Source organism: Solanum lycopersicum, chromosome 2, assembly GCF_036512215.1.
Source record: "Solanum lycopersicum chromosome 2, SLM_r2.1".
Taxonomy (NCBI): domain Eukaryota; kingdom Viridiplantae; phylum Streptophyta; class Magnoliopsida; order Solanales; family Solanaceae; genus Solanum; species Solanum lycopersicum.
The window spans coordinates 52579615-52591959 of NC_090801.1; the positions used below are offsets into that span (position 1 = coordinate 52579615).

The 12345-nt window shown below is 28.4% G+C and overlaps 1 protein-coding gene and 1 long non-coding RNA gene across 2 annotated transcripts; both read left to right on the top strand.

Moving 5' to 3' along the window:
- The first annotated feature begins 2538 nt into the window (after positions 1-2538).
- Positions 2539-4006, top strand: LOC101261293 (salicylic acid-binding protein 2-like). Its single transcript, XM_069293423.1, has 3 exons — positions 2539-2988; positions 3290-3424; positions 3517-4006. The coding sequence occupies exons 1-3, from the start codon at positions 2635-2637 to the stop codon at positions 3850-3852; spliced, it is 825 nt and encodes a 274-aa protein (XP_069149524.1). The 5' UTR covers positions 2539-2634; the 3' UTR covers positions 3853-4006.
- Positions 4007-5975: 1969 nt separating this feature from the next.
- LOC104645952 (uncharacterized) lies at positions 5976-8629 on the top strand. Its single transcript, XR_740184.3, has 3 exons — positions 5976-6512; positions 7132-7208; positions 8172-8629. It is a non-coding gene; the product is annotated as an uncharacterized lncRNA (long non-coding RNA).
- Positions 8630-12345: the final 3716 nt, after the last annotated feature.

The following is a 12345-nucleotide window of genomic DNA, read 5'->3' on the forward strand; positions in this document are numbered from 1 at the left end:
TAATGATATGGAATCACCATGTAATTCCATATCATATTATTTGAATAATATGAAATCATCAGATGAAATCATGAAACTGCATAACCAAATACTAATTCTATCTCATAATATCATATCCTGATATAGTATCACATGACCAAACGCTACTTAACATTACATCTGCTGATGATTATAAATCATAACAATGAGGTAAATCGTCTTCAAATTAAACTTGTCACACGTGCCGTGTGGGACTTGGTAGTATATATACGTTATTATTTTGGCTAATTCTTTTCCATATTGCTTTGATGAAGCCACTTTTTTTTGCCATCTCAAGACACTTGACAAAATCTTTTAAGCCAATGAAATGTTGCCAACAAGTACAAAATCTTCTAGCCTGTTTGTAAAAATTATTAGGAGATCAAAAGTATTTCTTTTTAAACAAAAAATGTGCTTATAAAAAAAACATTCAATTAAGTTTTTAGGAAAAAAGATGTGTTTTTTTAGCGAATAGAGAAACTGTATTTTATAAATTAAAAAATGTATTAGCTTTCTCCGAAAGCACTCTTAAAAAATTGACTAAACACTAATTATATTTTTAAAATTTATTATTTAAACACACCTGTTTCTTGCTAAAAAAATTTTTATAAAATATTTCTTTTTTTTTTTAAAAAAAAAAAACCTTTTCAAGTAAAGCTTATTTGAAAATTTGAGTCAGACAAGTTATTATAATTTTGTCAATTAAAATATGGATCTCTCTAATGTCTCTTTCAGTTCCATAAAAGTTGTCTTTTTCTATTAAAGGCACGTGATCATGACATTTAATACTCTATTGTGTCTCCTTTGAGAGGACCATTGCTTTACGTAATGTTATTATCCTAACTACTCTAGTAATCAATTTTATCTTTTTATGAAATAATAAATAATTATATGATATTTTATTATTCATTTTAAATTATAATTTTTAATTTTAATTCCAAATCCAAAAAAAATATATTATTATGTAAATTTAAAAAAATTAAATATTATCATATAAATTAAACGAAACGGACAAGTTACCGCCATTCATAAGATATCAACGTAACATGTTGCTATCATGAATCATAACTCGAATGATTTTGCCTAAAGGTAGTAGAAATGATTTTGCCTAAAGGTAGTAGAAATGACCATCTCTTGTTTTAACACATGCCAATATTTTTTTCTCCTTTGAATTAATGATTTAGATTTTATTTTTAAATGGAAAAATACATAAATATCTTCTCAACTTATGTCCAAAATTACAGAGACGCATTTATAATATACTTAAGTCTTATTATCCTCAGAACTTATTTTATAAGTAATATTCTACCCTTTTTCAATTTACGTGGTACTAGCTTGAAAAAAAAATCAATCAGCGTTGGGCTTACAAGATAGTGTCATGTAGGCCCAAAAGGGGCAAAAAATTATTAATAAAATAAGTTCAGAGGGGTAATAGGACTTTAGTATATTACAAGTGTGTCTCTGAAATTTTAATCATAGATTGAGGGGATACGTATACATTATCCCTTTTTAAATCGATAACTTGATAAAAATTGATAAAATCGTAATTTTTTAGATGTATAAAGTTATCCGATGAAACAAATGCTTGGTTTAAAGATGACAATTGGATAAGTTGTGTTAAATTGATAAGGATCATAATGGGTCAAGATAATAAATTGATCAAGAAATAACTCAATTTAAATTTGCTTAGATCAAAATAAATTGTGACTATAACATATCATATATTAAAAACAAAATGATATTTCTCTTGAACCAGTGCAATTACATATCAGCTCAATTTTTGATGAATTAAGTTAATAAACAAACAAATCAATAATCTGTCCAAACTTAAATACGTTGGACAAATTGAATTGATTAGGTTAGATTTTGTTAACACCATCTGTATCTTTGCCAAATTGTAACATGCTCCGATATCCTACGAAAATTTTTATGATGATTAAGTTATATGAGGACACCATTTTCTTTTTACAAGTATTTTTGTGAGTCTCTCTCGGTGCAAAAATTATATATTTATACTACTATTATTTTGTACTTGCACAAATTCATTTGCTTTACTCTTTTTTTTCTGTTAATTCTTATAACTTGTAAGAAAAAAATAATCTACAAAAGCATCGTTTCGCATTTTAAGACAATAAATATAAAGAAAATTTTGAACGTGAAACACAAAATTAATACTAGCAATAATTATTGGATAGATGCCATCGAAGTAGAGAATTTTACAAATATGAAAAAGAAAAGATAATTGAGTGTTTAATATCGTTAATATATTATCATTATTATTAATATTAAACGTTCAAATACATTAATTGGTTATCGAATAAAGAAAAATAAAAACATATTTGATGATTAAGAATTGAATGACTAAATTGAAAATTAAAAAAAAATAAACTAATGACTAAAATATGAATAATTAAAACTAAATTGTGTATTTAAAAATGCAATAGACAATGTTGATTGAATTTTAGTAACTCAATTCATTGATTATATTAATTTACACTACTGAACAGTGAACACGTGTAAAATTCAATTAATTCCCAATGCTGTGATGTCCACCAAACCACTAAATAAGAGTTTGTCAAGACTAAGCCAAAGAAAATAAAGAAAAAAGGCCTAAAGATGGAAGGTATGAAGAAACATTTTGTTTTAGTACATGGAGGTTGGTGTTGGTACAAACTAAAGCCCTTACTAGAGGCTGCAGGCCATAAGGTCACAACCTTTGACTTAGCAGCCTCTGGCATTGATTTGAGAAAAATAGAGCAACTTCACACACTTCATGATTACACTTTGCCATTGTTCAAATTGATGGAATCTCTTCCACAAGAGGAGAAAGTCATATTAGTTGGACATAGTTTTGGTGGTATGAATTTAGGACTTGTTATGGAAAAATATCCAGAAAAGATCTATGTTGCTGTTTTCTTAGCTGCCTTCATGCCTGATTCTAATCACATATCTTCCTATGTTTTGGATGAGGTTAGTATAATATACCTAATACTCTGTCAGTCTCAACTTATGTGTCACTTTTTTTTTGTTTAAGAGTCAAAAAGTTTAAGTTTGATTGAAAATTTGCAAACGAAATCTTCAATTGTTTTGAAATAAAATTTTTATATTTATAAACTACGTAAAATAAGTCACAATAATTGACAATTCAAAAAAAATATATGAAAAATTTATAGTTAAAAAGATAAATTTATCTGAATCTCAAAAAATTATCAGGTAATACTTTTTGATTGTGAAATGATTGTTTTACTAATGAATCCAATTTTAATGTAAGTATTATGAACAAACACCAGAGGAGAAATGGTTAGATACCCAATTTTTACCATATGGTTCCCCTGAAGAGCAACTTACATCCATGACTTTTGGACCCTATTTGGCGAACAAGCTCTACCAGTTATGCTCTCCTGAGGTAACTTTTCACTCTTTTATTTAAAATCAATCATCATTGTTTATTTATTTCGTTTTTTTTCTCGAATAAATGCAACGTTACTTGTTGTATAGGATGTTGCATTAGGATTATCGTTGGTTAGATCAAGCTCCCTGTTTCGAAAAGATTTGTCGAAGGCGAAGTATTTGACAGATGAAGGATATGGATCAGTGAAGAGAGTTTATATAATGTGTTCAGAGGACAAAGGCATGCCAAAAGAATTTGGACGATGGCAAATCGACAACATTGGTGTTACTGAAGAAAAGGAAATTAAAGGTGCTGATCATATGGCAATGCTAAGTATGCCTAAAGAACTTTGTGACATTCTCTTTGAGATTGCCCATAAATACAATAATCCATCTTCTACTCATTTGAATAATTACTTGTTATTGCTTTCCAATCGAAAATAAATTACTGAAATACACATCTTATGTATGGTAATGTATTCGAGTTAATATTTAATATATTCAAGCTAGATATTATGTATTCAGTTTATTTTATAATGTATCTAAACTTGTTTTTAATGTATCCGGTTAGTTTTAATGTATTCGAACTATATATTATGTATCCGATTTGTGTTACCTTTTAAAGGATTAGTGTACTTACAAACTAAAAAGAGATTAATTGTAATTTTATATTAAAACTATATGATTGTTAAAATTTATACAAAATTATATGATTGTGTTGTGTTTTATGTATTGAAGAATGTGAATAGACATAATTAAATTGTGTCAATCTTTATAATGACTATTTTCTATTAGAGTCCACCCTAAATAGTCATCTAAGTTAAAATAATTATTTTGTAATATTATTTATGTTTAATTTAGGATCAAATATCATTCAATTATTATTATTTTTATTCAAATATACTTGACACTTCAAAATCCTCACTTTCTCCTAGTTGGCATAATAATGTCATTAAAGTCTTTTTTTTAAAAAAAATAGACTAATTTAATTCATTAGACCATTTAACTAAATAATAATCATATTATTTTTAAAAATATATATTAGTTTATTAAGAATAAATTTTCATACCTAAGAATCTTTTATCATAATTAAAATTTTATTTTTGTATGTTATGAAGAATACATTTTTAAAATTTCCTATATCATCATCAATTTGAATACTTATAAACACATACATTTAGAAAATATTGATATACAAATCACTCATGAACGCTAATTTACATCAATTAATAAAAAATTGTAAAATGAATCAATAATATTAAAGGTCAATTAACTATTACAATAATAATTGATTGTATATTTTACAATTCATGCTTCCTATATTTTTCTGGAGAAAAAAAAAGTGACTAAATACCTCAAAAGTCTCCTTCTATTCGAGTTCACATCTCATGTCATTAAAACATCATTTTAAAAAAATATAAACCTATTTATTTCATCAAACTTATGTCTCTACAAAACAAATATATAATTTACATGAGAATTTCTGAAGAATATAAGAAAAAAATTTAAAACTATAATTCCTTTAAATATTTTACCAAACAAAATTCAAGCAAAAAACCTCTATGTGCACTTATTACTTGATAATTTTTAAAATTTCTAAATAAATTTTTTGAAAATTTTAAGCAATTTTTCCATAACAGGTCAAATAAATTTTTATGGTTGACAAAAAAGTTGGTAAAAAAGAGAAAATTATTATTTCTATTTTTTTAATTTAATTTTTATTTATTCTTTTATTCTATATTATATTTTAACTTCTCATACAATTAAACGCCAAAATATATTCTTATCTTATCTCAAATTCATGAAATACAAGTATAATTATTGAATTGCCTATTTTAATTCAATAATATACATATTATATGAGATTGATGTACTGATATATTTAGATCAAAATATTCTTTTCTAATATAAATATTATTTACTTTCTTTTTTCTTTTTAAAAAAAGATATTGTAAGTATATATGTATTTCAAAACACCCAAATAAGTATTTTTCAATAGTTAATTGACCTTTAAAATTATTGATTCATTATACAATTTATGATTAATGAGAAATGAGAAATTTGAAAAGAAAAGGTAGACAATAGGACGATTTTAAAGTATAGAGATATTGACAACAACGATAGGTGGAGGGACAATACCATCGTTGCCAGTGAACTTCAGGTCTGTAAAGAAGACAGATAAAAATAATTTTTTTAATGTATTTTTGATAACTTTAAGCAATAAAATCATGAATTTTATGTATAAATGTGATAGGATTTTTCAATAGAAGTCATTATCTTTCTCATGATTTTTTCCGGTGATCTTCTCTGATGACTGCGAGTAGAAAAATTACGAACTTTAACATAGATTTTATTTTATTTTGCTGCTTCCTTTTGGGTGAATAATGAAAGTGAGCACATGACTATAGATCTTTGAAATTTTCGTTTTAATTCGATGTTTGTTTGATCCTTTTGATGACATAACTTGAGAAACACAATTGTTCATTGAAGAGTTTCTCTTTAACATATGTTAGCGTCTTTTTTTTTTTTTTAAGTTTTAAAAATCAAATTGTATTATTTATCTTTTTTTAATTTCATTTTTTTTATTCTTTTATTCTATATTATATTTTAACTTCTCATACAATTAAACGCCAAAATATATTCTTATCTTATCTCAAATTCATGAAATACAAGTATAATTATTGAATTGCCTATTTTAATTCAATAATATACATATTATATGAGATTGATGTACTGATATATTTAGATCAAAATATTCTTTTCTAATATAAATATTATTCACTTTCTATTTTCTTTTTAAAAATGTAACGATCCGCTAGGTCGTTTTGAAAACTAGGACTAGTTTGACTCCTTTTGGAAAATGAAAAGGGTTTTTTTAAAACTATACGAAGACTAAGAGTATTTAGTTAATAAAAAAAAATTTAGTGAAGAACAAATATAGTAAATAATTAGTGGGCTGAGTCCATAACTCATTTTATACCTTTATATTTGGCCCATGTATTTAAATAACTTAGAGGGGTTACAGTTATTATATCATGATTAGAGAAAATCAGAAATAGGAATAAATTGTCTTCCTCGGCGTTGGAGAAGAACTCGCTGCGCAGGTAAAAGGATACCATCCTTGTCTAGTTTTTTTCAAATTTTCGTTGAATAGGATTCACTTGAATTAGATTGAATTGTATATTAATTGTTATTATATTGGTAATGTGGGGTTAGTATAGTTGTCAGTAGGGTGTAAGTTTGGATCTGCAAATGTTTTTCTTTCTTATTGAGAAAATATAGTAAGTGGGGACAAGCTTATAAGCCAATCATTAGGCAATCATGACAATAATGACAATTGAAATGTATTTATTTTTTTGTTAGGCATTAAACAATACTTTGCAAGGGGTTACGTACATACTAGTGCAGTTCGTAATCAGTTGTGTGAGGTCGATCCTTTTAAGTTAATTATTAAATATAGGCTTAAGTTTAATATATGCATATAGGTAATTAATTATTAGTGTATATTATATAATTTAACATTGAATTCAAGGGTATTGGGAGATGTTAAAGTTAAGTTCTTGGCTGGAAATTTAGCAAGTATGAAAAAATTTGGCATACCAATATATATCAAGATTGGGAGTTTGGTCGGAAATATGAGTGAGTTTAGCATCTATGATAGACATATAATAATTTGAATGTCTACAAAAAGTTGCTTACTTATGAATATTGCATAATTGGTAGATTGGGAACGTTCCGAAACTTAGCGAAAAGGGAAGGAACTATCTTGAAGATTCGTGGCACAAGGTTCGGCTCTTAAGGTATGTTAAGACTTTTAGACTTGTTGAAGGACGTTTTCCTAATTAAAGATTAAAAATGAAAATAGACAAAGAGGTAAGGGAGAAAGATGGGGGTCTCGTATCAATGGTGTGACGGGCATTGGTACGATTACCGGTGTTATAAAACGGATAATTACTACTATAGAATGTGGATTGTAATTTGAGAATGCCAAGCATATGGGCATTAGGTGATGTATTATTGACTTGAAATCCTAGTGTGATGGTGTTTTCTTTGTTACACCCGTATAGTTGTGATTATTGAGGTGGTTATGTATTATGTTCATATTGATTGATTGAGATGCATCATCATACCCTCTATTGAAGTAATATTGTGCACATGCATAGACATGATACTGAGTATAAGTTGGGCACGTGGAGATCGTTCGTGCTGGGGATAGTGAGATGTTAAGATTGTAATTTGGGCACGTGGAGACCGTTCGTGCGAAAATTGTTTGATATTATGATAGTGCGTTGAGATCGTCCGCACAGACACGTGGAGATCGTCCGTGTCGGTATATGGACCTCGCGAGTCCCCCATGGATTATGAACTCTCGATGTATTTTTGAGGAGTATCATGTATATACGGTTGAGTGAGTACTGGGTATTATGAGACATATCATTACATGGTATCATAGTGCTTTGCATTTCATCCCATCATTCATTCTTGATAATTATATGTTTCGTTTGGTGTTTGGAAAATACTTAATGTTGATTTCTTTATTGATGAAACTTAAATAGTAATTGTAATATATAAATATATATATATATATATATATATATATATATATATATATATATATGTATGTATGTATATACTTGTATAATCTAAGAATTTATTTTCTTATATAACTCCCGTCACTACTTCTTCGTTGTTGGTCAATGAGACATACTGAGTATACGTGGTTTCGTACTCATACTACACTTGTTGCACTCTTTGTTGTGCAGATTCGATTCCGAGTAGGAGCACATCTCGTGGAGCAAATTGAGTCCGAGCTTGGAGTTGTGGTGAGCTGCTTGGCTGTTCCGTGGCCCACACATCCCTCTATATTTTATTTATTCTGTTATTAGTATTCAGACAGGATATCCCTTATGTTAGAGTTGTCATTTGGTTTCAGACTTGCATCGAATTTTTGAAGCTCTTGTACTTAAGACACCAATTCTTGGGGTGATATATTTTAGCTTCCGCATTTCGTACTTATAAGGAACTCAATGTTGGAGATTCTTGCTAAGTGTTAGTCTTTTTACTCATTTGTTGGTTTAGTTGGGTTAATATGTTGGGTTGGCTTACCTATTGGTTGGGAACATAGGTGCCATCACGACTTGCAAATTTGGGTCGTGACAAAAAAAAAGATATTGTAAGTATATATGTATTTCAAAACACCCAAATCAGTATTTTTTTAATAGTTAATTGACCTTTAAAATTATTGATTCATTATACAATTTATGATTAATTTATGTATATTAGCAATCATGAGTGATTTATATAACAATATTTTTTTGAATGTATGTATTTACAAGTATTCAAAATTGATCACATTATAGTACGTTTCAAAAACATATTCTTCATAATATTAAAAAAAAAATTATGATAAAAGAATTTAAGTTTGGAAATTTATCCTTAATAAATTAATATATATTTTTAAAAAATATAATATTGTCATCAATTTAGTTAAATGAGTTCAATGAATTAAACTAGTCTATTATTAGAAAGAGAAAATTGTATGAAATAGCAAACATTTAATAATATCAAATGCTATAGTCATAATTTTCTTTATTTGTAATTTGCAGCAAATATTTCACATTTTTTGCCATCTGGCGGTACCCATTATTTTCTTTTCAACTTAAATAAAAAGAGAATACAGAAGGTATATCTTATACAATTTAGAACATTTTTCTCTTTCCCTAGTCACACCATTTCTCTTTAAATTTCTCACCCTCATTAGGTTTTGAATTTTAATTTTTTGACATTACCCTCCCAATTGCAAAATCAAAATTTTTGGTAACCGCCCAAATTGTGAGCAAATCAACTTTATATTTGTTTTTTTTATTGTGTACAATGTTTCAATTTTATTCATGAACTTTCATTTTCTTTCACCGTGTATTCTCAATTTTATAGGTATTTCACTAATTCTATGGATAATCAATCTTCATCAACGAGAATAATCGGAGGTATTCAATTGTGTGGCAAAAAAATCATGATCCACTATCATTTTCCTTGGGTCTAACTCGAGAATTTGGAGACTTGCAAGTCAATAGCAAAATCTAAAGTAAATGTCGAGTTCATATCTAAGTTTGAAAATAACCCTATTAGAATGGATGAAATTATCACAAAGTTAAATACAAAAGACAAATCTAGTTCATCAAAGAAGGAGGAAAGCAAAAATAACCGATTCTACCAATGATCAGATAATATTGTCCTGACTTAATGGAACCGAATGTATCTGAAGAAGGTTAAAATGTATGTATAAATAGTAATCATGAGTTCTATTTTATGATTGTATAATAAGCCCTTTTCTATACATGTAGTAATACTTTCTCAGATTTGTTATGTTACTTGATTGTTTTTATAGATTTGTATAATTTTTTATTATTTATTTGTATACACTATTATCCTGCATATGAATTCCCATTATACAATTATATGTTGTATAAATATTAATTGTATATATATGAAATATTTGTTTGTATATAATTCATTGTTTGTATATGTGTCATAGTTTTACATAACTAGATCCGTCTGTGTAATTATTTTATGTATATATAGTAATTTCGTTTATATAAAATTACCATGTTTTAGTTTTTATACATATTATAAAATTTTACATAAAAGACACTTTATATACAAGTAGCAGTAGATATTAGCATTTGTTTGTATATAATTTGTCGTTTGTATCTTTTCAATAGTTATGCATAACAAGACATGTTTGTATAATCTCTTTATGTATATACTACGTAGTAATTTTGTTTATAAACAATTACAATGTTTTAGTTTGTTTATATGGGAAAAGACATAAATCACTCCATAAACTTGTATCGAAAAGTCAGTTACACACTCAAATTATTGCGGCGACCTATTACACATCTAATTTTGTTCAAAGTGATATTAATACCCCTTCCGAAGACAGTCCCAATTCTGTATGAAAATGTTTAACACACTCTTTTTGACAAGTAAACTATACTATTTTTATTTTTTAAATTGCTTTTTTTTAATATTATTTTAGAGATATGAAAAAGTAGAAACCTGACCATTCGTCCTCCTCTCACCATACATTTTTTTGTTTCTATAATCCATTGAATGAAAAATGAGAAATTTGAAAAGAAAAGGTAGACAATAAGACGATTTTGAAGTATAGAGATGTTGACAACAATGATAGGTGGAGGGACAACAAAATTTGTATGTGATATCGATATTAAAAAAGTGAATGAATGAATAAATCACGATTAACTATTGAGATCAATAATATGGTTAATACAGTTAGTTACTGTGGGCCTAACAGCTAGGTGATTAGCACTTATAAAAAGTTAGTTAGAATATACATTGAGTTAGTTAGAATATGCATTGAGTTAGTTAGATATTTTCTTGTATAAATACATTGTATTTTCTGATCACTACATACAACAATGAATATAATCTTCTTTCTTCTCTAGATACATTGCTTCACAGATCTGTAAAATCAGATCACAGTTCTTGTATGGAAACTCATTTGAGTGTTTAGATTCACAACTTATCATGGTATCAGAGCAGAGATCTCTGTTCTAGATCATCTTCCGCAAAGTATATCTTTCAAGCTTATCATTAGCTTCAACAATGGCAGATTTGACAGTTGCGACTCTACCACATCACCATCCTCTGTATTTACAGTCTTCAGATACACCTGGTGTGGCCTTACACACGATCAAGCTTACAGGACCAGAAAACTATGGGCTATGGAGTAGATCGATGAGGCTGGCATTATTGGTGAAAAATAAGCTAGGTTTTGTAGATGGAACCTGCCTGAAGAGTTTGTACAAAGATGAATTGGCTGCTCAATGGGAGAGATGCAACGCAGTGGTTTTATCATGGATTAGCAGTACAGTGGCTCCAAATTTGTTAACTACAATCATGTATGCATCAAATGCAAGAAGAGTTTGGGATGATTTCAAAGAAAGGTTTGACAAATCGAATCTCACAAGAGTTTATCAATTATGGACAGATGTTGCAAGTCTTAAGCAAGGTACTGATTCTGTCACTGACTATTATTCCAAATTAAGAGACTTATGGGATGAGTTTGATGTACTTGTACCATTTCCTTCTTGTGAGTGTGCTGAAGCAAAATCCTACACGAATCACCTGCATCAACAGAGATTATTGATGTTTTTGATGGGATTAAATGAAACCTATAGTCATGTAAGGAGTGATATACTTCTTAAATCTGAAGCACCTAGTGTTAATCAAGCTTACTTTATTGTGGTGCAAGAAGAAAGTCAGAGATTGTTAGGTGTAGTTGATTCTTACAAAGAACCACTTACTATGTTGGCTGGTAGAGGACAAAATTACAAAGGAAAGAAACCACTTCTAGATACTCCATGTGAGATTTGTGGATTCAGAAATCACCTTACAGTTGATTGTTACAGACTGGTAGGTTACCCATCAGATTTTAAAAGCAAAAGGAAACCTCCACAAACAGGTTCCAATACGTCAAACTCTCATCATAATGGTGCTAGTGCTGGTAGATCTGGAAATTCTAGTCACACGAGTACAGGTACTAGTAATTTCAGATCTTATGCTAATAATGCAGTTGCTGATAAAGAAGAAAAGAGTCACAATAATCTTAGCACACAGGAATGCCAAGCCAATCTAACAGGTAATATGTCTCTTCCAAGATCACAGTGTGTACATGAATGGATCATTGATTCAGGAGCCACACATCATGTTACCTCTTGTAAAAGCTTGCTGCATGACTTGAAACAATTAAAAGGATCCAATACATTACAACTACCAACAGGAATAAGAGCAGACATACTGCATACTGGAAGCTCCATTATTTTAGGAGATCTTAAGTTGAATGATGTCTTGTATGTACCCGAGTTCAAGTTCAGCCTAATATCAGTAGCCAAACTAACTAAGGACTTGTCCTGT